At 39.2% G+C, this 27,768-nt stretch overlaps 1 protein-coding gene across 3 annotated transcripts in view; it reads right to left on the reverse strand.

The window, feature by feature from the left end:
• The window catches only part of VCAN (versican), a 109,331-nt gene that overhangs the window by 55,096 nt on the left and 26,467 nt on the right, over positions 1-27,768 (reverse strand). The window contains exons 5-7 of one of the 3 annotated variants that reach the window (XM_086479132.1): positions 16,220-16,513; positions 2,240-4,034; positions 837-2,017 (exon numbers count right to left, since the gene is read on the reverse strand). In XM_086479132.1, the coding sequence (XP_086335258.1) occupies positions 837-2,017; positions 2,240-4,034; positions 16,220-16,513 (3,270 nt within the window). Of the gene's footprint in view, positions 1-836; positions 4,035-16,219; positions 16,514-27,768 lie in introns of all 3 variants that reach the window. The other 2 variants (XM_086479130.1, XM_086479133.1) reach the window with 2 other exon arrangements.

Consider the following 27,768-nt stretch of genomic DNA (forward strand, 5'->3'; position numbering starts at 1 on the left):
TCATTCCTTCTACATTTCATTTTAATACCTAAAGCTTCATCAAGACATCTTAAATAATAGTTGAATATTCTTTAATGTAAAATTGCATAGCCTTCAGCTATTGTATTACGGAGATATATTCATCATAAAACTCAACATGTCATTGCTACTTCAGGAGCTTCTGTTCTGGATACCCGTGGAATTGAAGCTACATACACATGTACAGTACCATCAGCTAAAAAATGTAATGAAATTAAAAATTATGTCAATTTGCGTGACAAATTCTGTAAAACTGATTTAAAAAATATTAAGATATGCTACAAAAATGTGCAAAAACTGTTCCCCCACATCACAGGAGGGCCACTTTTGGACTCAGTAGAATGCCTTAACCTTTTTTAGCTGACTACACTGTACATGGCATTGTTAATTGCTACAGACTAATGGAATGTTAAAATACACTAGTGCTTCATTTAGGACTAGTAATGCATGGAATGGAAGCTGTGAAATTAAAATGCTTGTTTCACAGATAGCTGAAGTTAAATCAGTGACTTGACAACATTAAATAAGAAAACTGGACTATAGCTATCACGACTTTTAAGAGAAAATACAAGTTTCATATTCAGTCTTACATAGAAATTAACCTTATCCGAAACATATATGCAACACATTTATGAGGGTTTTTTGATGGATAGAAAAATAGACCTACCAATATTTAGTAAGCTGCTGTCTAGATAAAACTTGTACTTTTCATCCTTCAGTGACCCAAGAAATGTCTCCAGTATATTCTAAAGTACACCAGTTTGTTATGATAAATTGTCCATTCTGATGGACTGCAGTTCTAAAAGACAAATTCTTACCTGTATCATTGCCTGCGATTTGAATAACATACAATTTTATGTCATTTCCACTATCAGGTTGTGAAGTAGAAGGAGACGTCTCTTGAGGTTGTAAAGCCTCTGTGGCCTCCTTCACTTTGGGTGGTGCAGTAGGTTGTGCAACTGCAGTAGCAGTTGATGCTGTGAAATATTCCTTATCAATTTCTGGTTCTAACATCTTTCCTGTCAGATCGTCATCAGCAGTGGCTTTACTGGGAGAAACAGATTCATCAATTATTATAATGTCATTACTTGTTACCTCCTCTTCCTCCTCAGGAATGATACGTGGTGACTTTTGAGTAACAAAAGTTTTAGATGCTGATGTAGACTGAATTTTATCTACAGCACTAATGGAAGATGTTGTTACATCACTGAGAATTGTTGCCTTATCTGTTGCATGATCTGAAAATATAGCTGTTTGGATTTCTTCAGGTTCTTCTGATATTCCTGAACCTTCTAGAGTATCACTTGGAGAAGCTCCCAAAGTCAGATGGGTAATGCTTTCCACAGTAGAATGACCTGCTGGCATCATACGGGGGGGCAACACGGATTCCCAGCTCACTACATCACTGTCTTCTTCCCTCTTGGGTGTTCCTCTGCTTTCGTATGTTCTTGCTTGAGTACCCACTGAAATAGGCATCACTTTAGTGACCGTCTCTTCCCGATCAGTAGTAGTATCAGCTTTCAGAGTCACTATGAGATGCAAGGTGCTGGTGCTAGTTTCACCAAGTCCCAGAACTCTTCCATAATCTGTGAGCTTCATTGCAGGCACTGATACTTCTGTTGCTGGGTATGTCTCATCATAAGCCGAGCCTGTCTCATCCAGTTTTTCCTGAATAGGTGTTTGAGATGATTCAGGTCCTGGGGTTGTCTTTTGTTCATGTATTTGGCCAGATGTCACAGATAAGGTAGACTCGGTGGCAGTATCTGGTTCCTTATCCTGATCTTTCGTGGAGGTTTCGTCTGAGAAGACCTCACTATCTTTCGCAGTTTTTTCTGTTGTTTCTGTGTGAAAGATACCACCAAAAGGAGTCTGACCAGCAAATGGCATATCTCTAGTGACCTCACTCTCTACAGTAACTGGAACTAGGGAAGCATCATGTTCTTTCTGTGGAACCGTAGTATCTACCTTTGTAACATCTGTAAATATAATAGATTCCTTTCTTTCCCCAAAGCCAGCTGAGGGTGTTCCTTTTCTCTCTTGATGTGTTGCCACTGACTCCTCTTCAGTTGATGTCATAACGCTTGTCTTGTCTTCCTCTATCACTGTGTGTTTTGAGACCTCCATTTCAGCAGAGACTTCTTCAGCAGGCACTGCCACTGATGTCTCAGTAGCTTCTCTTTGTTCAACTTCTGGCGTAGGAATGGACATTTTCAAAGCATACCCTAATGTTTCATCTCCTTCTTGTTCAGTTATCTCCATGACTGTAGGCATAGCAGTTGGTAATATTGTAACACTTGAGGAGCCAAAAGACTTTATTGTTGCGCTGCTTTCATCCACTAATATTTTGGATACTGTGACCATTTCCAAATCCAAAGAGCTGCTTGTTTTGAAGACATCTGTAGTATCTTTACTCTGATCAAAATCAGCTGATATAGCTTCTTCATCACTTTTCGTTTCTGCTGGCTCCATGCTTGTCCCAGTTTCATCTGTAGCTGCTGAAAGCAGAGCTCCTGGATGCTTTGTATGGTCTGTAATTTGCCCTGGAGATGAAGTAGGCTCCATTCCAGAGATACCATCTTCTGTATTCAACTCATATATTCTCTTAGTATGAGATGGCTCTTCTGTCTTATACCCCTGACCTTTATCTGTTGGCAGCCACATGCCAGAAGCTGGAGGAGCCTGTGTGAACTTCTCACTTGCAGAACGTCCCTCAGATTCTGCTGTAACACCAGTAGGAATCTTAGTTGTGGCATGAGATATCTTAACATCCAGTGTCCTTTTTTCTGGCTCCTTTGTTTTTTCCTGCTCCTCTAACAAGGCTGATCCTTCCGTTTGCTGAGATGAGTGGATAACAGATGTGGTGCCTTCTCCAAAGTTTAGCAGGGAAACAGTACTGCCTGAGAGAGTGATGGCCTCAGATCCTGTTTGATTAAGAGTTGATATAGAAAAGGATACAGGTATTCCAGATGACACAGTAGGCTGCACATCTCTCAGGTCCTCTCTACTTCCTTCAGCAGATGCCTCATTATCAAACACCGTTGCAGAACTAAATTTAACAAATGGAGTTGACTCATCTGCTGCAGAAAACTGCCCAGTAGTTACTGCACGCTCATCTGTGAGTGTCTCTGATGCAGAAGGCACATCTGATTCTGGGATGCTACCAATAGCCATGCTAGAAACTCTATCAGGCATAATGGTGTACATGCTCTCTCTGCCCTCCCCCTCTGTAATAAGATCATATTGATCAGTGAACAAAGCTTTAGGGATTACAACAGTTGTAAGTTTCTTGTCAGATTTTGCCTCCATTGACTTTTTTGTGGGTTCTTTTGTTGAGTGGGCATCAAGATACACATTCTCTTTTGTTAGTGAAACAGAAGTCCCTGTCCTGGGCAACTCTCTCCGAGAAGGTGGTAACAAGCTATCTGTAGCTGTCATCATAGGACCCACTTCTATTTGTTCAGTCTGATTATCAGCATCATGTTTTTGTGCATCTCCTGTTTCAGTATCTTCCCACAAACCAGTGGAACTCTTAGCTACAGCTGTGCTATCCTGAAAAATTACAGAGGTCAAGAAAGCGTCCTCAATGCTTTCAGACCTACCTTGTTGCTCGGGCAATTCTGCTTCAGAGTAAGTGGGCTCCAGTTCCAAAGCTGCAGATGTGCTCTCTGTTAACCTAGGTGAAACATCGTATTCAGTCCTTCCCAGTGTATCGTAAGTGCTTATTTCGCCATCTGTGACAGTCTGAGGTAAAAGGGTGGTTAAATTAATGTTCTCCATAAGCACCTCCATTTCCCTTTTTTCCTCAGCCACTTCAGTAGTCATTTCTGTATCTTCTTCAGTCTCTAGGGTTGTTTTCTCTAAAGCAGGGACCTCTGTTTTGGTGACAGCCACTTCAGTAATCGAAGTCTCAAAACCAGGAGTTTTAAGAGTAACTTGCGCAGATGATGATTTCACACTGTCAGTTTTCAGAGATGTGATCATCTTAACAGTTGTAGGCTCTGTTATTATTTTTTTACCTTAAAAACCAAAAAAAAAAAAAAAAAAGGAATCATTCAGTCAGAACAGAAACAAATGTTACTTTAATTCCGTTAGAATGTTCCAAATAAAAACTAAATCCTACACTGAGAAAAAGCTATGAAGATCAAAGGCTTTAGACAGTTGTTTAGCATACAACAGAGCTCTGAATGACATAATAGATCGTAAACTGCAGAACATCTAACTTATTCAAATGAAATGGGGAAAGTAGCAGTACTCTTCACATTCATTGTTTTTATAGTTACCCCTGGAAGTCCTCATATTATATGAGTACCTATCAGACAGCTAAGTACTGATCAGGGAATACAAAAGTTTATTTGATGATGTCATGAATGAGTGGTACTGCAAAAACTGTGGGTTTTCTTCAAAGCTTACTGTAACATACGGCTCAAAAGTATAAAGGGGGTGAAATACCACTTTAGCTTATTTTCAGCACATAATTACAAATTGCAAAAAGGAACCCTCATTGGAGTGAGAAGGTGTTTAAGCAACAGGAACAAACATGCCATCAGCAAGTACCATTTTACAATGCTGCAAGAGCTGCTGCCCTGCATTTAAATTATACCAAGAGAAATTTATTATGGGGAAAAGTGAGAACAGTAAACCATAAGATTACGAACTTTAATACTATAATGCTGTCAATCTTTGGAAAACACTTCAAAGATATGCATCTGAAACTCCTTCACATATAGCAGCGCTTCTATGGGAATGCTGAACATGAAAAGGCTGTGTTAAACCCTCTGAATGATGGGAAGAGTAAGCGAGTAGCTACTCTAGATTCGGAAGAAACCCAAAAAAGGTCTTTCTAGTGAACCAAGTTGTGATGTTTTAAAGAATCTTGCTGCCTTATGCCTTGTCCACTCCTTCTGCCTCAGATTTCCATCCTATCTGAGGAGGAAATATGTGCCGACAACCACGACACTGCTAAGTCTGGTATCAGATTTTAAACTCCTGAAGAAGGTAAGTTTGTGCTCAGAAAACAAGATTTACTTGGGAAAAGGTCAGGGTGGAAACATCTTCCCTTCTGTCACTTCTTCTAGGTCACTAATCTTCAAAACGGCAATGGGAGCTGGCAGGTGGAAGATGTGAATGTCTTAAATCAGTGTTGTTAAGTGACTGAGAGTCAAAAGCCTTATATGGATGCAAGTAAAGAGCAAAATATGATCCTTTAAATCACACTAAGCATACGAAGAATGCATTAAACAGGCTGCGTATATGAGGTCTAACTCCTTACCAGAAACAACTATACGTATAGCTTCTTGCAGAAGAATATATTGGTCAACTTCTAACAGAGCAAAGAAGTCTATTCCCTTAACATGCAGAAATCAAAACAGTTAGAGTACTTTACAAAAAAATATTGAAGCCAAAGGGTCATTATTATAGCTGTGAGTCAATAGAAGAGATCAGGAAATTCTACTGAACGTAAGGCATGAATACTAGTTTTCAGGGGGAAAAGTAAGTTCTGAGATTGGATTCTTACTGCACAGCATATAGGGATGAAAATGTTCTAGGTAATAGTGCAGCTCCTGACTGACTCAAGACTTGCAGAGCTAATAGTATGAGCAAAGAAGAAGAAGAAAAGAAGTGAAAAATTTAGAAAGACTCAACTTAGTCACATATTTGTGCAATCACAGCTTATAGTCAAGCATATGCAGTATGTATGCACAAATCAGTTCTTTTCACACACCCATGTCTAATTAGGTACCCCTTTGATATTTGTAGATATGAATTCTGCATGTGTAAGTTAGGGTCACATAAATATTTGTTTAGTTTTACACACCAAGCTTTGAAAATGTCACCTTTGCATGAGACCTGTTTGATTTACCCTGAAGTAGACAGGCTTGCCAGATGATGGCTGCTTAGGACTTCTAAAAGAATGGGTAGATTTACAGAGCAGGGAAATGAGGAAATAGAGCCGATATTTCAAATTTCAAGAATGAGAAGTGAAAGTGAAAAGGAAACTGGGAGGGTAAGAAAATACGACGTCAATATGTGTAGAAGCAGTGGTACTCTTTGCCAGCAGAAAAAGGAATGGATATTTCTCCCTACCATATGTTAAATCTTTTTGTGGTTTTACAAAGAAAACTTAGCTACTTACTTTTTTTTTTTTGATAGGTTAAAACATTCTGTTGAGCAAAAAGGAGTAAAGTTCTTGAAATCCCACCCAGAAAAGCACAGCCTTAATATAAGTGACTTTTGTGTTTTGGGGTTCTACAACCTAAATCTGATGTTTATTGCTCTTTACAATGCCTATGTGATTCAAATGTGAGATGGTGTTCACACAATCAAGTAATTCTTTCAATTTTTTCCCTTTCTGCTTCCATGAGCGTAGTTTAAACCACAGAGTTTTACTTCACAATTAGGGAGTGAAGAATGCACACAATTAAGTTAACACTGTCCTCCTAAGTGATAGTTGGTAATTGTTAAATTTCTACCAAAGAATCTGCCAATTTGCCTTAACAGCTTTTCTTTATGGCAAAATGGAAAAGACACAGCAAAGTCTCATATTCTCCCTTCTAACCATAGGGTGACTTTCCTTAATGTAGATGGAATTTTCTCTGCAGCCAACATCAAGTACTTATTCAGATCCCAACTACCATATTTTAAATGACTATCAAGATCACTGAAAGAATATGAAAATGTAATACCCACTGACAAAGCTAGACAAAAATGAGGGCATGAGAATAGATTTTAAAATCTGTGGAAAAAAAGGGTAACTTTTTCATCATTGCTGGGAAATTGTGTACACTTACTCACAGACATTTATGCAGCTTCCCAGTTTCCAAGAAATCTGTGGAAGCCCCAAAGTTCACATATTTATGCCTGAGACAGTTATCTGTTGTTCATGACTTGTTATCTGCTAATTACTTGATAAAATAAGTACACATTTATGAAGTAAACCTGAAAAAACACCAAGTGTATTTGATTTGTTTATCTTAATAAGTGAATAAATACATATTAAATTCATGTACTAGTGTAAGAAAAGTACATACTTTTTAAGGGTTTATCAATAAACAGCCAAATTTCCTGTAGTGGAAACTGACATGGGTTTGCCAGTGTGCAAAGAGCAGTTCTGGTTAAAATCAGCTACAGGGCCTCTAAAACTGCTTTGTCATAAATATGATATATAAGATTTTTCATGCAGATCATTCAGGTTTGCAAATTTATTTGAGTGGATCAAAAAAAGATGCTTCTTCAAGGAGAAAACTATCCATGCTACCTTTTTTTCTGCGGGAAAAAAATCAAAGAGAAGGTTGCTTTTTTAATAGACTGAACATCAGTTTGAACTGTCATCCACTCCACCCAGATGTTTTACATTACTATACTCCTTGAATCATGCATGCAATATGCTATCTCCTTTGTCCTTTTTCTGATTCAAGACAAGAGGCAGATTTTCCTAATAAAACTTATGAACATATTAGCAGCAAGAAAGCAAATTATCTCACCAACAGCTGTTTATATCAAAGACTACCTTGTCATTCTTCAATCAATTCCTTTTATATTGAACAACCTGCATAAAATTGATTTTGGACAGAGTATATGACTTTGCAAAGATACTATATTTTTTCATTCTCAGTTTATTCATTTTGTGCTTTCACTGTACAGAATTTTCTTCCTCTTCTCTCCCACCATGGTTTAAATAAGGATTCAAAATAGAGGAGCAATATTAAAACTTAATACTTCTCTCAAGGAAATCACACTACACAATTTTAGATATAGTTCATGATTACCAAATAAGGATTTTAATATGTTCTCTACTGTTTAAAAATAATTTCAGGATATCTGGGTGTACTTTCTGGAAGAGAAGATGCTTATTTTAAAGATCATATATATTATTTATATTCTATTAGTTATATTATAATATATTAATAGATATATATTTATTTTCAGCATAGTCATTTCCACTAAATTTTTAACCATTTGTCTAACTTGAACCACTCGAGGAGTCTCTCTGCACTTAGAAATATTGTTTGTGTGTTTACATTTAGGTATGTGCTTAAGAACCTGGAAGAACATAGATAGAGGAAGAAATTGTTTTGAGTCATTGCTAGCAGACAAAACAACAAAAAATTTTTAAGTCAGAACAAAGCCTAGTAATAGTGAATAACAGCCAAAATAACTAATTCCAAAATATCGGTTATGTTGAGACAATCAAAATCAATGGTTTGACATCTTCTAGCCCATTTACAGCCTATGTAAAGAGGTTGCCTGGTTTAATTTTTATGTATTTTTGTACATTCATTTTTTTACTGCTTTGTTAATTTTGTTATGTGTGTCTGTCCCTTCCCTGCTACCAGCCCTGGCAGAGACTGTAGTCTTGGATGTTCCCTTGACTCCAAGATTTACGCCAGCTGGAGTTTAAATTACTGTCAGAACTTTCCAAACTGGACAAGTCTAAGAGTAAGAATAGATTAAAAAAAAATAAAAATTTGGTGTTCTGGGTTACAGAGCCAGAAACCTCTCATTATTACACTGACTTAGTACCCGCTCATTCACTCATTTCAGGAAGCAGAAAGGTGGATAGGGCATGTGGAGATTTGTTCATTACTTACAAGATGTGTGGTAGCACGAGGAGGATTCAAAATCTGACACTGCAGCTATAAAACTTTCTCTACAACTCCAGGTGTATACTTCCACTTACCTACACTGTATTTTGACATCAAAACACAAGACAAATGTAAGGAAAAAATAATTTAAAAATCTAAAAACACTATCCGTTCCCAATCAGAAAATATGTGCAATATCAGAAAAAAAGAATGGAATTCTTAAAAAAATAAATTTAAAAGCTATTAGTCTATTTTATTTATAAGGAAAAACTTAAAAACATAATGAATGCATCCTTTTCACACCATTGCCAAAGGTTCTTTTCTCCCAGCTAACAAAACGGCAGAGGCAGCAGCTCTATTAGCTCTGTGAACACAAACACTCTTAAGTAAAACCACTTGTTATTTCATAACTTCTGAAGTCAGACGGTTAAAGGGGAAAGGATATGTTACCTCCTGTTTTCCCCACATATAAGTGTAGTTCTGTGAACAAATTATAAGCTGTCAATCTACCCACAAAAGAACAATAGCAAAAAGCTGTTCTCTTTCCACATTATTTACAATAAAACTGCCAAAGAGGACAAAAAATCAGAAAGCCTCTTTAGTCAGCTCTTCCTAATGAAGTCTTTATCCCAGCACATAATAAATACAACAATCTTTGCTTCCTGACCGCAAAAACCAACTGAAGAACAAAGAGAGCCAAGATTGTCACTCAGGTCAGGAATGGACAGCAAAATTCTTGCTGCTTTGCTCTCCCCACCTAGTGTGAAAGGAGACAGATTAATTGTATGTCCCATGAGTGGTACCCAGTTCCCAAAGCACTGAGCAAAGGTAATAAAGAGGAAAACCAATTTATCTTTCCTGTACTTGAACACCTAAAGGGATGGATCTTTTACTTCTTCACCTTGTTGCTCCTAATCCCGTCCTTGTCACCTGACCCATTCAGTGATCTGAGGGAATAAAAGAGAAATAAATGTCTTCTTCTGTGTCTTCTTTTCTTTCCTCTTTCCCTCTGTCCACAATGTTTGCACTCAGGGATTATACTTAAGGAACCCAGTTTTGAATCACTCTGATAAATAGAAGTTCACTTGCTCTGGCAAAAGAAGCATCTCTTCCTGAAGCTCCACCTCATGAGGCTCCAAACACTTGCTCTGCATATATCAGTTAGAGTGAGAAATCAAGCTCTCTTGGTTAATACTTTAGACAGCATTTAAAAGGTTAAGTTGCACCCAACCACCACCTCCTCCTCCTTCTCAGGGTAAGGTCTACAGCACAGGATTGTCTGAAGTGGATTGAGACCTTGCCATTTTCAGCGTGGTCTGACTGACTTGTCAAAATTTCTTCACCATGCAACCAAAGCAAAGTGGGTTAAGAAACATGCTGCAACATGTCAGTGTGCACAGCCTCTGTGATGTTTGCCTGTTGCTATAAACCCAGCAGAAAGCTTCAGGGATTTATTCCTCCTACATCTGGTCCAAGATATTACTGGAGAAATCTGGAGCTATGTAGGTCTTGCTAAACTGCCCATCTGAGAGAAACACAGAGATCTACCTTCTTAGTAAAATAATAAAAGCTAGAGAACCGTTATCTGGTTGTAGCTGCCTCGGTAAGACAGCTTTAAACCCTTTACACAGTTTCACCTTCACAGAGGGGAGAGGAAGCACAAGCAGAGCCAACAGTCTTGTATATGCTGTAGTCAGTGCCATGACCTTGAGTTGCTTGCCTGCTCAAAGGCATTTTACCCATTCTGATACTGGACTGTGAAATGGTGGAGGACACTGGCTTTATTACGCTCAGCACTCTACTGTTTTTCATCTAAGATAAACTTTTTTTGTTCTTTTTCTTCAGAATCACAATTTTGTTCCCCAGGTATCATCACATCTTATGTCTTCAGTATTCTGTGGTCATTCCCAAACTGATCAAAAATCCACAGATCTGCTGTAATACAGTCCCTGACATTAGGCTGGAAATAATTCCCTTATCCAGGAAATAGCTGGGACATGTAGCTACTGACAGTTGCTGTGGAGAAGGACAGAACTGCCTAGTTATTCAAAGTTTTCTAAACTAAGTCACATGCAGCAAAAAGGAAGACTACATTTCTTCTGCCAGCTTGTGAGCTATGCCTAAAAATCTTCTCTTTTCGGCTGCCGGACAAGTGGAGCACATTTGATGCATTCTGAGCCTTAGCCTGCAATCATGGAGGCTCATGCTGTAGGACCTTCCAAAGAAGGGTTTTTCTCTTTCTCTGTTCTGAAATATTCCATAGAATTACACTGGTTGCAAGTCACCTTGCATTACTAAACATCCCTGTCCTAGTGAAACACTCTTACAGGAACTGACAAGAAACAGAGGGTTTGGTTGCAGAGGCTTTGGGGTGGGCAGGAGAGAGGCTTTCAGAAAGGCTATTATTATCACTTTTGTCTTACACAGGTCTGTACTGCTACATACTATGAAGACTGCTGCTTCCTACATTTCTTCATAAAAGAGCACTCCAATTTTTAGCTTTAGACCAATGAAGCACAAAAGAAAGACTCTCTCAGTCACAAGTAGTGGTTGACTTGGACACACACTTGATGAGGTTGTATTGAAACAGTCAAAACAATGTGGACTGGATTCAATGATGAACACATACAGCAACGTTGTCTCAGAACTGGAATTTTCCAATCTCCAACGAAAACGAATTCATGCCAAACCAAAGTGGCATAACCAAACAACAAAGGTGCATGAAACACAGTCAAAATTAAAGAGTAAATCTGAAACAAAATGGTCAAATCCAGAGCAAAATAGTCAACACATGTTTTGAGTCAAGCAAAAAATGCTTTGTTGAAAGATTCGCCAAAATCAATACAAGTCTGTGAAAGAATTCAGCTTCAATAAATCAGTGTTTCTCAGCAAAATGCAGATTTATGTTTTAAAAATTCAACCACCTCTGTGTATGATGTTCATCAAGTTCAGTTTTGTTGCAGGTATGTAACTGGATACATTTGGATTAGTACATTAATGGAGTGCAATTTATTCTGCAAATGCTGTAGTACAAAATGCCCCATCAAAGCCAGTCAAATTCTGTGGCGAGATTCCCACAAACTTCAGTGAATTATATCTGGCAAGAGTAGGGGGCTGAAGGATAGAAATGAGTAAATATCCTATAGCTCTATGCAAGAACTAACTATTAAATAAGTACCCATTAGAAATTATTTTTTTTCTGATGCAATATTTTATTCTCTTACAAATAAATGTAAGTGTTCAACAACAATTCTTCTTTTTTTTTTTTTTTAATTGTAATTATATTAATATGTTATAAAGCCTATGTGTTAACACTTGAAAAACTTTTCCTCTGATGATGGCTTCCAAGGAGCTTCAAGTACTTAATCATGTGTCTAACTGAAATTTTTTCAAGCCCCATCAGATACATGATTAGGTACCTCTCAGAAAAAAAGAACTAAAAGGTCTGGCAAAAGTCTTGGAGGGATGAGATGAAACACATGGATAATGTTTCAGAAGCTCAGAGCCATGTGGTTTCTGTAGAGTGAAAAACACTTGTGATCAAAGTGAAGAAAGTTTTTTATTTTTTTAACAAGATTTTTAGATTTTAAATCATGTATTGTTAGTCTGGGCCACTTTTATTTTCATAAAGCTGAGGCACTTTGTACAATGCACTTTTGTAACCAGAACACTGTTGAAGTTAAAATCCTGAACTTGACTATACTGTTAAATGTTTTCCAGGTTGGCTGTTTTATTGAAACTAATGCATAAAATTTTTAAGTTGAATTTACTGTTTGGGTTACTGTTTTTCATGTATTTTAGTAAATATTATTCCTTTTTAAAAGTAAGTAAAATACTCAAAACACAGATTGAGATTTCATTTAACTGCAATTTAAAATTAATATTTGAGATTTTCCACCAAAGAAACTTTTAATCACAGGACAGGAGTGAAGACTTGAAGCAGGGCTGAAGAAAGAGACATCCCCTTTCTTAAATATAGAATTTGTCTTTGCAATGACTAAAACAGATGCCTGCTTTGCCACAAATCTATTGCTTCAGAGTATGTGCAAATTCAGGCATTGGACTCAATCCCTTCTGTGGCATTTGTTTTGGTGACCTTACTCAGGGAGTATGGTATTACTCAGCATGAGTAAAAGTGGCAGACACAGGTCCTTCATCATTGCCATTTCACTTCTAACTAAATATGCAACATATGGACACTACCCTCGGCACTGAGTCAATGGGAACTTCACTACCTTTCACACAGGAGGCAGAGGAAACTTTATGGGGATGTTGTAAAAAAGCTGAGACCATTGCACGAACATCTGTGTGGCAGACCTTCAGACCTGGTGCTACCTGGACAGTTGGCTTGATCCTGCCCTGTTCGCAGAGGCACTCTGTGGTTTTTTTCCTTTAGCTGATCAAGATCTCATAAATGCATGTATGGCACCCCTTTTTTCTTCTTTTGCAGCCACAGAATTTTTTTGCTGGTGTGACTGGATATTCAGGCAAGGAGGGAAACACAACAGTGTAATGTCAAACACCTAACAAGCACAGTTAAGAGCTGTAAGCACTGGATTGGAGTTATACGGAAAGAGCCAAGGTCTTGGAGAGGACAGTTTTGTTGTCTGGCAGGGTGGGAATCACTGCATAAAAGCTTCATAATAGAGCTAAAAACAGTCAGAGTGATGTACGGGAAGCAATGAAAATTTCTTTTTTCCTTCTTTTTGTCTCTTTTTAGCAATGGAGCTTGGAGATAGTGGACTTTATGTGATGGACTACTGCACTAGAACTTTGAAATAAAGATAATGGGAAGTTTTGGAAGAAACTTCCAGGCAAAATATTATTTGAAACAAGGACTTAAATTCAAACCTCTTGCTATACTGTAGAGACATTTTTCTTCTTTCTCTCCCTTTTTCTGCCCCAAAAACGGGACCGACTCCAAAGCTCCAACAGGAAAGAGTGACTCAACTCTACAGCCTTTGCTTCAGGCAGTTGCTTGAAATGTGAAAGACTAAGATGCTAGGCAGTGAGTCTCATTACTCACCACTTGCATAAATCTTTCAGCAAAAGCAATGAAGAGTTACAGCTGGTTCCTGTGGGATCCCAAGCACCTTCGGAGAGGGAGAGAGAACCTTCAGTGACTTCTGAAATATGTGGCAGACAGGCACCCTGAAGGAGGGTACACGGTTCAGCACCACACTCTTGCATTTCCTTACATAAAACCAGATGTATTTGGCAAAACCTGCATCATCTAGCTAGCAGTGTTTAATCAATTCTGCTGTAATGTTGATTGCTATTAAAATTGCTGGAGAGCAGCCCACTCTCTACCAAATTGTGTTTGTTCTGTTTAGTCTTTTTTTTTCCTTGTAAAAGGGTGGATAGTCATAAACTGTGTCCTTCCTGGGTTGCAAACTGATGAAATATTCTCTGTGTATCAAGGACAAGAGTTTGCAGAAAAAGCACTTATATAAAAGGCAACAATCCAATACTTATCAAGGATGTTTTTAGAACAAATGGTATGTCATTAGAATTTGATAACCAAAATTTCCAGAAAGAACACTGAAAAGGCACATGATGTTTGAAAGAGATGAAATTCACGTAAATAAACAGAAAGATGGAAATCATCCTAACTAAAGACTAGATTACAGGCAAAAAGTCCAGTCCCTACTTTGGTCTTTCAGAGGGCCTGATAAATTCCATCCCCTTTGAAGTTCATTTTACCCACAACAATTAAAACTGATCATAAACAATTTGGGGGAGGAACAGAAGGAGTGATATGACAAAACTCTGCTCTGCAGTTCAGAGCACAAACTCCTGAACTTAACTAGTCCTTATTTCTGTATGAAGTTCCCTTGAAGTCCATTAGGACTTCTTCCACATGCAGTTTTGGAACATCTTACCCGCAAGCAATAATGGAAAAAAGAAAACAATCCTGTTTTAAAATACTGCAGTGAAGAGTGCCTGAGAACAGCCAGACTGCAATGTTACACCAGATGTTGGGATTTGTTCTCAAGCAGTAAGGTTTATTCACAAACAAGCACTCAATGCCTGAGTTGGAAAGATCTGCAGCTGCAGTTGGTTCATCATCCACAAAAATGGAGACAGTACAGCCTGCACATTTCAAGCAGTTCTGACTTACAGTCACAGGATTAGGTCCAAAAAACCCTAGATATTCATAGTTAAAGATGAAGTTCTGAACATTTAACTCAACACAAGTAGCCTTTACATGTTAATGTCAATGGCACTATTTGCAACCACAGGAAATTCCTTGAAGAGAGAGGTCTGCAGGAAAACTGTTGAGCAGTCCAACCTCCCTATGCTGCTGAGGAGGCTGCAAGTCTCAGGGGAGCGGGATTTTCTGCTGGGAAGAGGCACTCTGACCTCTTAGATGCAATGCACTTTCCAACAATATCTGTGTCCTCTTGCACAAAGAACACTCCTGTGATGGAGGGGATCTTACATGACAGAAGTAAGCTGATGAGGCTGATGGGATCTTCTCTTAACAGACACAGATAGTTGGTCTGTGGTATTTGAAAGGGTTACATGTTGCACATCATGAGATGCATGGTTTCAGGAGGTGTAGGGAAAGAGTAAGCAGTCATCACTGAAAGGTAGGAGGGATGTTCTGGAGGAGGCCAGGCAGATGACACCAGGACCTCCATGGTGGAGGTCTATGAAGCACTGCCAGTTCCAGGAGGGCCTGGGACACAGGCAAGGATCTGGAACAGATGTACAGGTGAGATGATATAGAGAAGAGAAGAGAAACTCAGGCCACTAGAAGCTGATGAACATTTTGTGACAAAAGGAACCTCTGTAAGGATAGTCTGCACCATGACAATAGAGCCAGGCTGCTGACACCGAAGATGGAAGAGGTTACAGAGGAATATTTAACCCCAAAGCCAGATGAAAGCTGACAGGTGTGGAGATCTGGTTTAGATTGATGCACTCTACCAGGTGAACATGGCAAATGCTTGATGTACCTCTGAAAATACCAGGAGGCAAACAAGCAGCCGTAAGAAAGGCAATTCAGACCATCACAGTGCCAGCTGACTGGCACACGAACACTGGGTGAGTGAGGGGACAACTTACTACCACTTTAGAAGCCTAAAAAAATATGATGGGAGAAAACACCCGGAATCCAGAGGTAGCCCCTAAACTACCAACATCTCAGAGACCTGAAAATGGCCAGGCTTCTATGCAGTCTGTAAATAACCTCTCACATCATCGAAGACAAAAAATCAAGTTAGATGACAGGCATTCACACGGTCAAGTAGGACATTTCTTCTACTGTTTTGAGTTCATTGATGTGACACAAAGATACCAGGGTGCACCCAGGTACCAAAATACGTAGCATCCGCAGTCTCAAGACGACTGTGGGTACAATGTGCCACTCTGTGTAAAACCACTACTCAGGCTGAAATCTTACCTTAAACTTCGCTCATCTTTATCTGCCAATGTTACTTTAAGACACTTGTTTTAGTTTGGCTTTTCTCTCTTTTTTGTAAAGCCACAGTGATAAAACAATTCTTTAAGAAACTCATGTGCACCACAAGAACTGAAACAAAACATATATTAAAGAAACATTTTCAGGGTTAGCATGGTGAGCATACTGAAAATTATAAATAAAAAAAGCTTACGTTCATAGCAGTAGGCATCAAACTTGCTATCTGGGTAAGGAAAGCCTGTTTGGTTCTCATAGCGATACAGGGTTCTCACCCCAAGTAAACCTCCACCGCACTGGGGCCTTGCCACTGAGGCTGGGTAACGAACGCTGCCATCCGCCAGCCAGCCATAGTCACACTGGTCAAAGCCATTCCTCCAGGCAACATACAGGTTCCCAACAGAAGCAAGAGTGCCATCTCTTTTCCGACACAGCTCTTGAGCTTCCTCAAAGGTGAGCTTCTCAGGGACTGAGACATGAACCACTTCATCTAGAGGAAGAAAACAAAGATACAAAGACTGAGTATCACATTCCACAATCAAATTAGTTCTCTCTTGCAATCGGTGTCCTGCAAGGTTGGGATTCTTTTCCAAAATTTGTTTGAATAGTTTTTTGCTTTAAAAAAAATCAGATAATTGGAAAATCAAATGTCGCAGATTTGAATATGAAAATGAACCTACCACAAAGCATAAGCATTTATATGCAAATTTTATGCCATGAAGCACACTCTGGTTGGAGATCAAGTACCTTTCTCAGTCTCTAGGCAGAGGTAATAGCAGCCTTGAAGTTCCTCTGTGACCTCTGTTAGAGTAGACTTTGCAACTCACCTGCACTAATTCAATCCAGTCCAACAGAATTTGCTTTCTCAATAAACAAATCTTTCACTTGAGACATACAAAAAAGGCAAATGTTCTTCACTGGCTGCTCCACAGCAGCTTCTATGTCATATTCCCCTCAGTCTTCAACTTGCCCCACAGAGAAACAAAGGTGAGGGAATACATTAGACATGTTGCATGCACAAAGCTCTTTTTGTATGAAAGAGCTGAACTAGTCTAGAATGCTAGTTTAGCTTCCACGGAATAACAATTTGTAAATAATAGCCATCCAGTTGAAAACCAAAACAAAACATAATAGCACATCTAATATTTTACTTCCAAGCTAAATCACCGTTATACAGTTGGCTTGGTTGCCTCACACACTCGAGCACTGTAAACAAAATCAAGGCTCTAATGTTCATGTCCTAGGAATGAAACAGTAAGCTGACTCTTTTCTAGTTTTTGCTAAGACTCCAGATGGAACTGATGAGACCTAAAATCAACAAGTTCAGCAGTAAAAAACAGTGCAAATTCAAAATATTTGTCACAAGACAGTAATTGTCTTCCTCAGCCACAGTGGGCTAGAATACAACAGTCACTGTCACAGGAAATCACTGCTTATTCATATTGGACATGCAATTACCTCTGCAGTTGTCTCAAGGCAACCTAGCAAAAGGCAGACAGAAACTACATCACCCCAAGCAATTTCATACACATCAATATTACACTTGTTTCAGGCTTGAAAGGAATGCAAATGTGAAAGGAGGCAATGTGCCAGTTTTCTTTTTCCTCTGAGGTAGAAGCTCTGATTTGTTATTACAGCTGTATCAATTACAACATCAATTCCATGGTGTAACTTTTTAAATATGTGTTGTAGGGAGTTTCTAACTTACTGGTAAAGGGACAGAGCATGTCTATTGGAGCGGAACAGATAAGGAAAGCAAAGAATCACTTATCCTCAGAAGTACCAGAATGTTTGATTCATCTCTTCAGACCACACAGTTAATGCTCTTCTTTATCAAACATTTCTCTAGAAGACAGCTTTTTCTACATTCAAGGGGTAGATCTGGTATCATGGCCAATACTGAATGATGAGTACAGTTATCCCACCATACTGTCCCAACAACAACAATGAAGCAAAGAAAGACATCATCAGAGCGGCACCTTCTGTTCTGAGGACTATTCACATCCTACTACACAGCAGCCATAATGTATACAAAAACCTGTAGTTAAAATGATTGCAATTAAACAGCAGAGATTGGTCCAGTTAGACAACAAAATGAGACAAATAAAAAAAAAAAAAAACAATGCATTTTAGTGGTTTCTAGAAACAAATATGGATCAAAAACTAAATAATATCAAACAATCCCACAACATTCCTTCTGGAAGAAATCTATTGAATACACAGGAAAATGAGTAAACAGTGCAAGGTAATAGCAAAGCAATTTTTCCATCTACTGGTCTGGATCACTGTCTCCAAATGGAGCTTGTGCGTCACATCATTAAAGTTAGTGGTATTTACTCCTCTGAGCTGTCTCTTGCACTCTGTTAAAGCAAGGAAACTTAGTGAACGGTTATTTCTTGCTACAAGATTTCAGAATGCAGGGTTCAATCAGTACTTGTGTAAAAGAGGTCACTTTGCAGAGAATTTATTTATCCAAGTTGCACAAAAGCATTTCTATATGGAAATCTGCTTTAAATTTGCCTTGGAATATGCCCATATATGCAATATTGATAATACCTCACATTTAAAAGATGAGCGGCATATCTTTCTTTGTATTGAATATGTTCTATTGATTCCACATCTATTTATTTGACTCATCTCTTAAAGTTAGCTGCTGTCACACCATCTTTGTCAAAGATTGTTTTACCAGAAAAACTAAATGATAAAAAAATCCCATGTGCCTAAGGAAAAATGCATTCTAACCAGAACAGTCCAATAAGCGAATTCCAAAGTCACATTCCTTGCTACTTATTTGGTGCATTAAAGAATTTGTGATGATAAATTCACAAAAAAAAAGGCAAAAATGTGCCAGACCAATCAGCAAAATGCCCTTATTGTCATTCCATCATATACCAAGTAAACACTATTTTCTTTCAGGAATGTTAGTGATAAGGTAAAGGATGCAAAGATGTTAAAACATGGCAGTTTTCAATTGTTCTAGTTAAAGAATGTTTTTCTATGATTCCAGAATTCTTATTTTAAAAACATCCAGTAAAGTACAAAAAGTCAGATTCCAAATAGCAGTCATTTACCCTAGGAGATAAGACTCCACAATTTGTCTGTCAAGTTTAAAAAAAAATTAAAATTCTTTATCATTGAGTGTGCACATAATATGCATAATCATTGTTGGTATGAAACATGAAAATGAAGCAAGAGTTTAATAAAGGCCTTGCTTGCTATATAAATCCAAAAACTTAAAAATTGTCCTGCAATCTTCCAAAACCACCTTACAAAAAAAAAATAACAAAAAAAAGAGAGAGAGAGAAAGGTTTATGTTTTCTGTTGAGCACATGGGAAGAAAAGAGTGCTCAAAGCACTTCTTCACCTGTGTGGCATCAGTTTGGATTACAGCAGCTCTAAATTATGTGATGAGAAAGTTTGCACAATCTTTCCTGCACTTCTCACCCAGAGCAGACTGTGGGCATGTATACTTCATGCACAGCAGATTTAGCACTTCAGGAATGTGGTGACTCATAGCGCACAGAGACAACTAACCAGGACTGACCTACTGTTTGTGTGCAGTAAGTGCAATCACTTGGAATGTGCGGGTGTGACATTTTGCTAACCAGATCACCTCTCAGACATGATCAGTGCTGAGGCACTTCCTCACCACCAGTCTCCTTGGTCAAAAAGAGATGGGTACCAAATCTTTGAGATTCTGGGTGCATGTTCTGGAAGTACTACTTAATAATCCTCCACTTCTTTATCCTCACAGCAATATAGAATTACAGTTTATCATATGTAAAAAGAGTGCCGGTCTTATTTCACCGTCAACATGGCTTTTTCTCTCACAGTGAGAACTTGGGTTGGAAACCACATTGTTCCCCAGTCAGCCTACACAAAAGCTGAGCAATAGAGCAGGAAACAGAGAAGAAGGCATGTGAAGAAAGGTCTTGATCACCAAAGTAAGAACAGCAAGAAGCTCTAGGAACTTCCTCCAGCACATCTTTTCACTTGGGGAAAAATTGTACAATGGAGCCCAGGTTCTGCTGACCTCTTTCATGGACTCAACCTCAAAACTGATAAGAGGCTTTAGAAAGGCCATGGGAAAAAGGTTTACGCTCCAATCCCAACTTCCAGCATGTCAGTCAATGTAGCTGAAACATCCTGAATCCTTCAAGGTACCAAGGAGTAAGGGATTTGACCCTTGCATAGAGACTACCTCTAAAAAGTAAAAAATTTAATGGTGAAGCTAATAAAACATATTTAATACATGCAGTCTCTAAAATTAACTGCTATTTTTGGATGCACAACAGGTGCATACTTAGCAGAAGGATTCATTGTGTCACTATAAATGTGTCTTTATTATGATGTTTGAAAGTACCTCAATTTCCCAGCCAAAACACTGGAAACAATGAAATAAACAGAGAAAACTTTCCTGGTCAGTAAATAAATGACATAGCCACTAACACCAAAGCAGGGAAGATTCAGTTTTGTGTGTGTTAAAAGCCACATGCAATGTTTTTATGGCTGGAGTATACTCTGAGTAGCTTAGCAATATTATGCAGGCAAACCCCAGGGCTTAGACCAGCAGATGAAGAGAAACTAGTTCTACAGTACCAGCGGGTGAAATGGAGACTGTGACAATGTTTAGAATGCAGACAATAACATAATGTATATTATTGCTGGCTTCTGTTTAAAACCGAGCTTCAGGTTGATCATTCAGCCTCAGCGATCAGAGCACTTGAAGAATTCCCAGGATTTTCCTGTTACATGTGGGTTTTTTTACTTGGTTAAAACAGACACCTGAAGAAAGTAATGCTTTTTCCATCTCTTTCAAATATATGAAGCCAGGCAAAGAAGCTAGGTTTTTCTCTTGAAGACAAAAGCTAATTCACTACGACCCCCAAGGAAAAAGCTTAACATCTACAGACTTTTCAGCTGGTTTTATAGCAAACTTCGTTCCTTTGAAGGTTAATTCACTTATTCTCTCATCAGAAGATGTCTCACTGACTGGGCATGTTTGTAGATGTGAATTTCATGAATCACAAATCTTAAAAGCAAGCACAGAAATAAGGGCAGGCTAGAACCATAGCCGGGGGTCAATATACAACATGTATTGACTAGAGTAGAAGTAATGAATCCAGATGTAAGCCCTCCAGCACAGAGCTCAGCAGTAATTTCTTTTTCCATAGATGAAACCACAGTTAGGGAATTGGTGGGCTGCTACTTCCTAGAGAACAACTTTGTGTCTGACTATGTGGCACTGTCCTCCCAGAGCAGAGCACCATCTCCTCAACTTCATATACCATTACCCATCATGCCAGGCATAACAAAACGAGCTACAAGTCACTTGCACTCGGCAGATGAAGGCATCAAGTGCAAGTCCACTACAAAAGTTTTACAGATGTCTGAAGGATTCTCCCAAACTGCAGAGAAGCTTAAGAGGTAACTTCTGAATTTCCTACCAAATGTTTTTGACACATCTGGTAACACACAAGCTGCTGTGGATGGTGGCTTGTCAACCATCTATGAAATGTCCTTGCTATTATCCAATCCATGTGAGTGAATAACAAATACGAAGGAGACATTTTATTTGATTGTAATATTTTTAGTCTTTTCCCCCATTTTGCTCTCCCAGAGCAACAGGAGCCTTCATGTCTGACTACTGGAGGCTTGCCAATGTGACATCCATTTACAAGAAGGGCCAGAAGGAGGATCCAGGGGACTACAGACCTGCCAGCCTGACCTTGATGCTGGGGAATATTATGGAGTGGTTCATCTTGAAGGCGCTCACATGGCATGTGCAGGACAACCAAGGACTCAGGTCCAGTCAGCATGGGTTCATGAAGGGCAGGTCCCATTTAACCAACCTGATCTCCTTCTATGACAAGGTGACACACCTAGTCGATGAGGGGAAGGCTATGGATGTCATCTACCTGGACTTAGTAAAGCCTTTGTCACCACGTCCCACAGCATTTTCCTGAGAAAGCTGGCAGCTCATGGCCTAGGCAGGTGCACACTCAGCTGGGTTAAAAACTGGCTGGATGGCCAAGCACAGAGAGTGGTGGTGAATGGAGTTCAATCCAGCTGGTGGCCAGTCACAAGGGGTGTCCCCCAGGGCTCAATATTGGGATCGATCTTGTTTAACATCTTTATTGATGATCTAGATGAGGGGATCAAGTGCTCCCTCAGTAAGTTTGCAGATGACACTAAATTGGGTAGGCGTGTTGATCTGCACAAGGGTAGGAAGTCTCTGCAGAGGGATCTGGACAGGCTGGATTGATGGTCTGAGACCAAAGCTATGAGGTTTACCAAGGCCAAGTGGCAGGTCCTGCACTAGGGTCACAACAACCCCATGCAGCGCTACAGGCTTGGGGATGAGTGTCTGGAAAGCTGCCCGGTGGAAAAGGACCTAAGGGTACTGATTGACAGACGGCTGAACATGAGCCAGCAGTGTGCCCAGGTGGTCAAGAAGGCCAACAGCATCCTGGCCTGTATCAGAAATGGTGTGGCCAGCAGGAGTAGGGAGGTGATTGCGCCCCTGTACTCGGCACTGGTGAGGCTACACCTCGAACACTGTGTGCAGTTTTGGACCCCTCACTACAAGAAAGACATTGAGGTGCTGGAGCATGTCCAGAGAAGGGCAACAAAGCTGGTGAACGGTTTGCAGAACAGGTCTTGTGAGGAGTGGCTAAGGGAATTGGGGTTGTTTAATCTGAAGAAGAGAAGGCTGAGGGGAGACCTTATCTCTCTCTACAACTGCCTGAAAGGAGATTGTAGTGAGGTGGGGGTCGGTCTCTTCTCCCGTGTAACGAGCAATAGGACAAGAAGAAATGGCCTCCAGTTGTGTCAGGGGAGGTTTAGATTGGACAGTAGGAGAAATTTCTTTACCAAAAAAAAGAGCAGTGAAACATTGGAACTGGCTGCGCAGGGAAGTGGTGAATCACTGTCCCTGGAGGTGTCCAAAAAACGTGTAGATGTGGCACATCAGGATGCTGTTTTAGTGGGCATAGTGGTATTAGGTCAACAGTTGGACTTGATGATCTTACAGGTCTATTCCAACCTAATGATTCTATGATTTTATGATTATTACTGCTCCATCTGATGTTTGGTGCTCATGAGCTTTACCTTGAGGTTGAGTGCTCAGATTCTACAACCTCCAACTGCCTTCGGTGTTACCTGAAGGAAGACATAAGGGTATCCAAAGGGATATTAAATGCACACAAAGCTAATAATTCCCATAGATGGAAACGCTTACATCTAACAATTTTAAATAAAAACAAGACAAAATATTCCAGTACCTTTCCATCTTAGCTTCTTTGTGGTGTTCTTTGAGGAGAAGAAACATTATCCCCCACTAAGAATTTGGCAGCTCTCCTTTTTTCAGCATAATGGATCTGGGGTGAACTTCAGACCTGTTCATCAGTTGTTTCAGAGAGATGGTGGAACACACCAAGCTCATCAAACAAAGATGCCTTTATGGGTATGTTAGAGCTCCAGGGCTCCATGAGTACAGGTACAGATCAGGGTGTCCAGGGTCAGGTATGAAAGACAGCTAAAAGTGACAAAATATCATATTTTCTGATGTTATATGGAATATTCTAAGGACATTTCCCCACCTGCAGCTGTAACCTGATGTTACTGCTTCTCATAAACATTTGGTCACAGCCACACGGTTGGCAGTTCAAAGCTCAAGCAGTCATGAGACATTGCCATCATGACTTTCTTTTCGTCAGAAATATAAAATCTGTCCAAACCTTCATTTCTAGAACACAATGAAGTGTGCAAAGCAGAAGAAATAACCGTGGCCACTTTGGAGACTAAAGCATTTACCCTTGCACCTTGAGGACCACATGTCCCAAGAATTTCCATTTCCTCTCCTCTCTTTCTCTCTTTGGCCAAAAGGCCCATGCAAAATGGCAGCAGCAGCCACCAGCATGGCTACTAGACTACTTGTACACCAAGGAGGAAAGTGCTGCCCATATCTATCCCACCTCTCCACACATCGTAAAGTTAATGCAGACAACTATCCTTGTTTTGAATACTCTAGGAAAAATACAGACACATTTGGGCCAAGACAGACTTGAAAACTTTCATCTATCTTCTCCATAGGCAGAGGCCTTGGAGGCTACATATTGTTAGCCTGTTTGTTAATCTAACTGGTGCTCCAGTCTTCCTCTTCTGTCCCAAACTGCACAGACAAAACGCCTTGTCTCAGCTGCAGTTCTCTTCCTCCATGCTGCCACCGTTAAGGGCTGGTTCTCTGACACACCAGACTAATGAACAGGTATCTTTAACAAAGTCACAAATTACTGTGAAACACTCTCTAGGACTGGAAAACCACAAAGACATAAACAGTTGGTTCAACTTTAAAGCAGAAAGGTAGACAAGCTGAAGTCTTTTTCTCTTACACGTTAGAACAAGTTAGTTGATTCTTTTTGATACACATCAGTAATGATTTAATTAAACTCTTCTGAGTGGCTTAGGTTTATTTTATACAAAACTATAGGCTGAACAGGAATCCACTGCATTTCCCATAGGCTTGGCCTCAAGCATGAAGAGTAGCATGGGAACTACTGTACCCTCAAAGAACTCTGCTGTAGTTGTTAAGTGTCACTGGCTTTTACCTATAGAGAGGGGGAAAATGAACTTTGTATTCTATATGATTCTTTTTTATTTTTTTGTGACTTACTTTTACGAAAATCATTTAGACATCAGCATTTTCAGATCTCCCCAAAGATGAGCTTTATCATGTTATGGCCTCAATCACAATGTCATGCATAAAAACCACCATGGCATTATTTCCTTTTTGGTTTACTTTATTTGGGCTCTGTACCCCTCTTGAGAACATTGGATCCATGACCTTGCACTAGGTCACATAATTCAAGGCTGGAGAAGTGTCCAGTATAAGCCAATGACTTACAGGCTGTGACTCTACCACAGGCCCTGAACTAAAAGAAGACTCTTTGCTCTGTGTCCCTGTTTAAAACCTAATCTAATTGTTGCTGCGAGTCCAAATGGACTCCAAAGAAGATCTTTAGCTGCCCGAAACATAGAAGAAACTTCTTACCTTAAGACATATTTTAGACTATGACTTCTTAAATTAGTATTATTATTCTCACAGAAATTTCCATGACACAGCAAAACTGCATGAGACTAGGTAGAAAGCGTTTAAAGAAAGGACACCTGGTTTTGTTTTTTCTTTTTCTTCCCTGCAGTCACTGTAAGGGGGAAAATGGCGCATGGAAGGGAGACATATAATCTTCCCCACACCCAACCCAAAATAACTTTCTTAGCATCAGTCCCCATCTGCATATTAGATACGTTTCTTAGACATATATGGCTTCTAACTGGCTTTGGCCAGAAGGCAATGCTGCATGGAGTAGCTTGGGCTCTGGCTCCACATCACACACTCACAGCCCCTCATTTCATCAGTGGGCTCTGGCGAGCAGATCTCACTTTGTCTTCATTTCTGACACCACAGCACTGTCAAATCAATCACACACACATTTATCTGAAAACAGAATGGAAACCCCTCCTTCCTCATCACCCGTTTCCATTCAAGGGATTACTCTGTAGAAGACACTGCTGCAGACACCACTTCAGCTGGAGGTGTTAATAGAACCTCAGTTATAGCCAAACATTTGCAGCTCAATCACTTTAAAGTCTTTATTAGTAAACCATCTCCCACAGTTACAGGTATCCTAAATGTTCTTGTTAATGCTTAGTACACTGAAATATGCAATGAAATATGAGGAATGTAAATCAGCTTGTAGTAGGAAACCATGCCCAGCACCTATTTAATGATATTTTGAATAAAGATTCTTTTTTTTATCACTAGGAGCTCAGAAATTTTAAATCCTTCCCATAATTATTCTTCTGTGCATTTCAGCAAAACTCAAAATATTTGACTTATAATTGTGCAGTCTTTAGTCTCTCTGGGTTTCCTCAGAACGAGGAAATGGTAAGAGTTAGCCTAAACAACTGGTCTTAATTTAAGCTAATAGTTTGCATTTCAAGAAGAAATCCATGTCTCTGACTAACTTTGTGATTTCATATGGCCAGAAAGGAAGAAAATTGAAATGGTGTCCTACAAATCCGCAGTGCAAGTACCCAAATTAGTACTACAAATTCAATACACATTTAAAATGTATTGCAAAAATTCCTACCACCGTTTATGGCCTTCTGGGGTAACATGCTAATAGCAGCCAACATACCAATAACTGTTCAATGACTTTCATTATGACATTCTCACTATGGCCCATATTTTGATATCATTAATCAAGCACCATGAATAGTCATCCCACTGACACGGGCTCTCCAAATAAGGGTGTATTTACTGCAAGTAAGTCTAACAGATTTGGCATTGAATCAGGATATGCTATGCAGATATGAACTTTCAAATTCACACGGAAAAAATCATGTTTAAGACATGGTGTTCTACAGCATACTAAGTACTATGAATGTCCTTTGTTATTAATAAAGTGTGAAAAGCACTCATTACAAAAGAAAGATTATACCTTGTTGTATGACAAAGAATCAACCTTTGGTGGGCAGTGCAATCAGAAATTTAGCATAACCATAAATCTTGAACTGTAAGTCTTCCACCAATGTATGAATGTGTTATAATACATCAAACGAAACACAAGAACCAGTTTACTGACATGTTCACTTCCTAGTTAACTTCTGTTGATATTTTAGCTAATTTTCTTTGTTCTGTGGATGAGTGGTTCCAAAGTGTAAACTCATTGATGCTATGTAATTTCAAACAAGCTCTGCAGTTGAAATTAACATTTGTTATTACAGAAACTGATTCTGTTATGCAGACAAAGCCATCTTGCCTCCTTAGCCCCATCTTGAAAAGGAAGTCTGGCTCAGAGGTCTTTCTGTGAAGGCACTGAACAAGAATTTCTTCTTGCTATACCATGATGTGGTACTGTGTCTTCCTAACATGCATGTTTCTATTCATCCAAACAGAATAAATTAACTCCTTTGCATGTCAGTGTAACATGGCTATACCATGGCTATACTTTATATCCATAAAACTATCAATCCTTCTGACTCCTAGAAGTTCTTTTCAGACTCCAGTTTGTTTGAAAACTTCCAAGAAAATAGGAAAAAAAAAAAAAAAAAAAAGGACAGAAGCATCTTTTGTTGACCATTATAAGAATCTGGCATTAAAATCGATCAATATAACCAGAAAAAAAAAAAATAAAATTGTGCAGCAGTTTAAGGCTGTACTGCTAATTGTCAATTGTGTTGTTCACAGCAGTCACCTCTTCACAGCACATACAGGACCTTCCTGCTACATAAATAGCTTAAAGATGTGGTCAGTGTTGACCTGACTCTGCTTTCTTGAAACCAATGGAAAAACTGTAAAGGGAATTCTCCTGTCTTCTCAGATTGAGTTTACTATCATAGCAAAGTGCTTCTAGTACTAACGCCATTATCTATTAACATAACAAAACATGCAGCTGTCATTTATCACACTGGCTTGTCTCACACTTTTCAGTGAAAAAAAAAAAAAAAAAGTATAATACGTACCAGCCTAAGTTGGAGTGCTCTTTTCCTAATTTTGGGGAAAAGATTCTAGAACATTTTTATAAATACATATTCTAAGAATCATTTAAAGGCCAGGTCAAACACACTTTGCCTTTGGGAAGCACAGTATTGAAACTCACAGGCATCTTTGCCTCCTGCAGAGTTACGTTCTGAACCTGTACCCATCTCTATGAGCATTTTGTTACCATTCAACAAGTTTTG

This window comes from Leptosomus discolor, chromosome Z (genome assembly GCF_034619465.1).
Source record: "Leptosomus discolor isolate bLepDis1 chromosome Z, bLepDis1.hap2, whole genome shotgun sequence".
Taxonomy (NCBI): domain Eukaryota; kingdom Metazoa; phylum Chordata; class Aves; order Leptosomiformes; family Leptosomidae; genus Leptosomus; species Leptosomus discolor.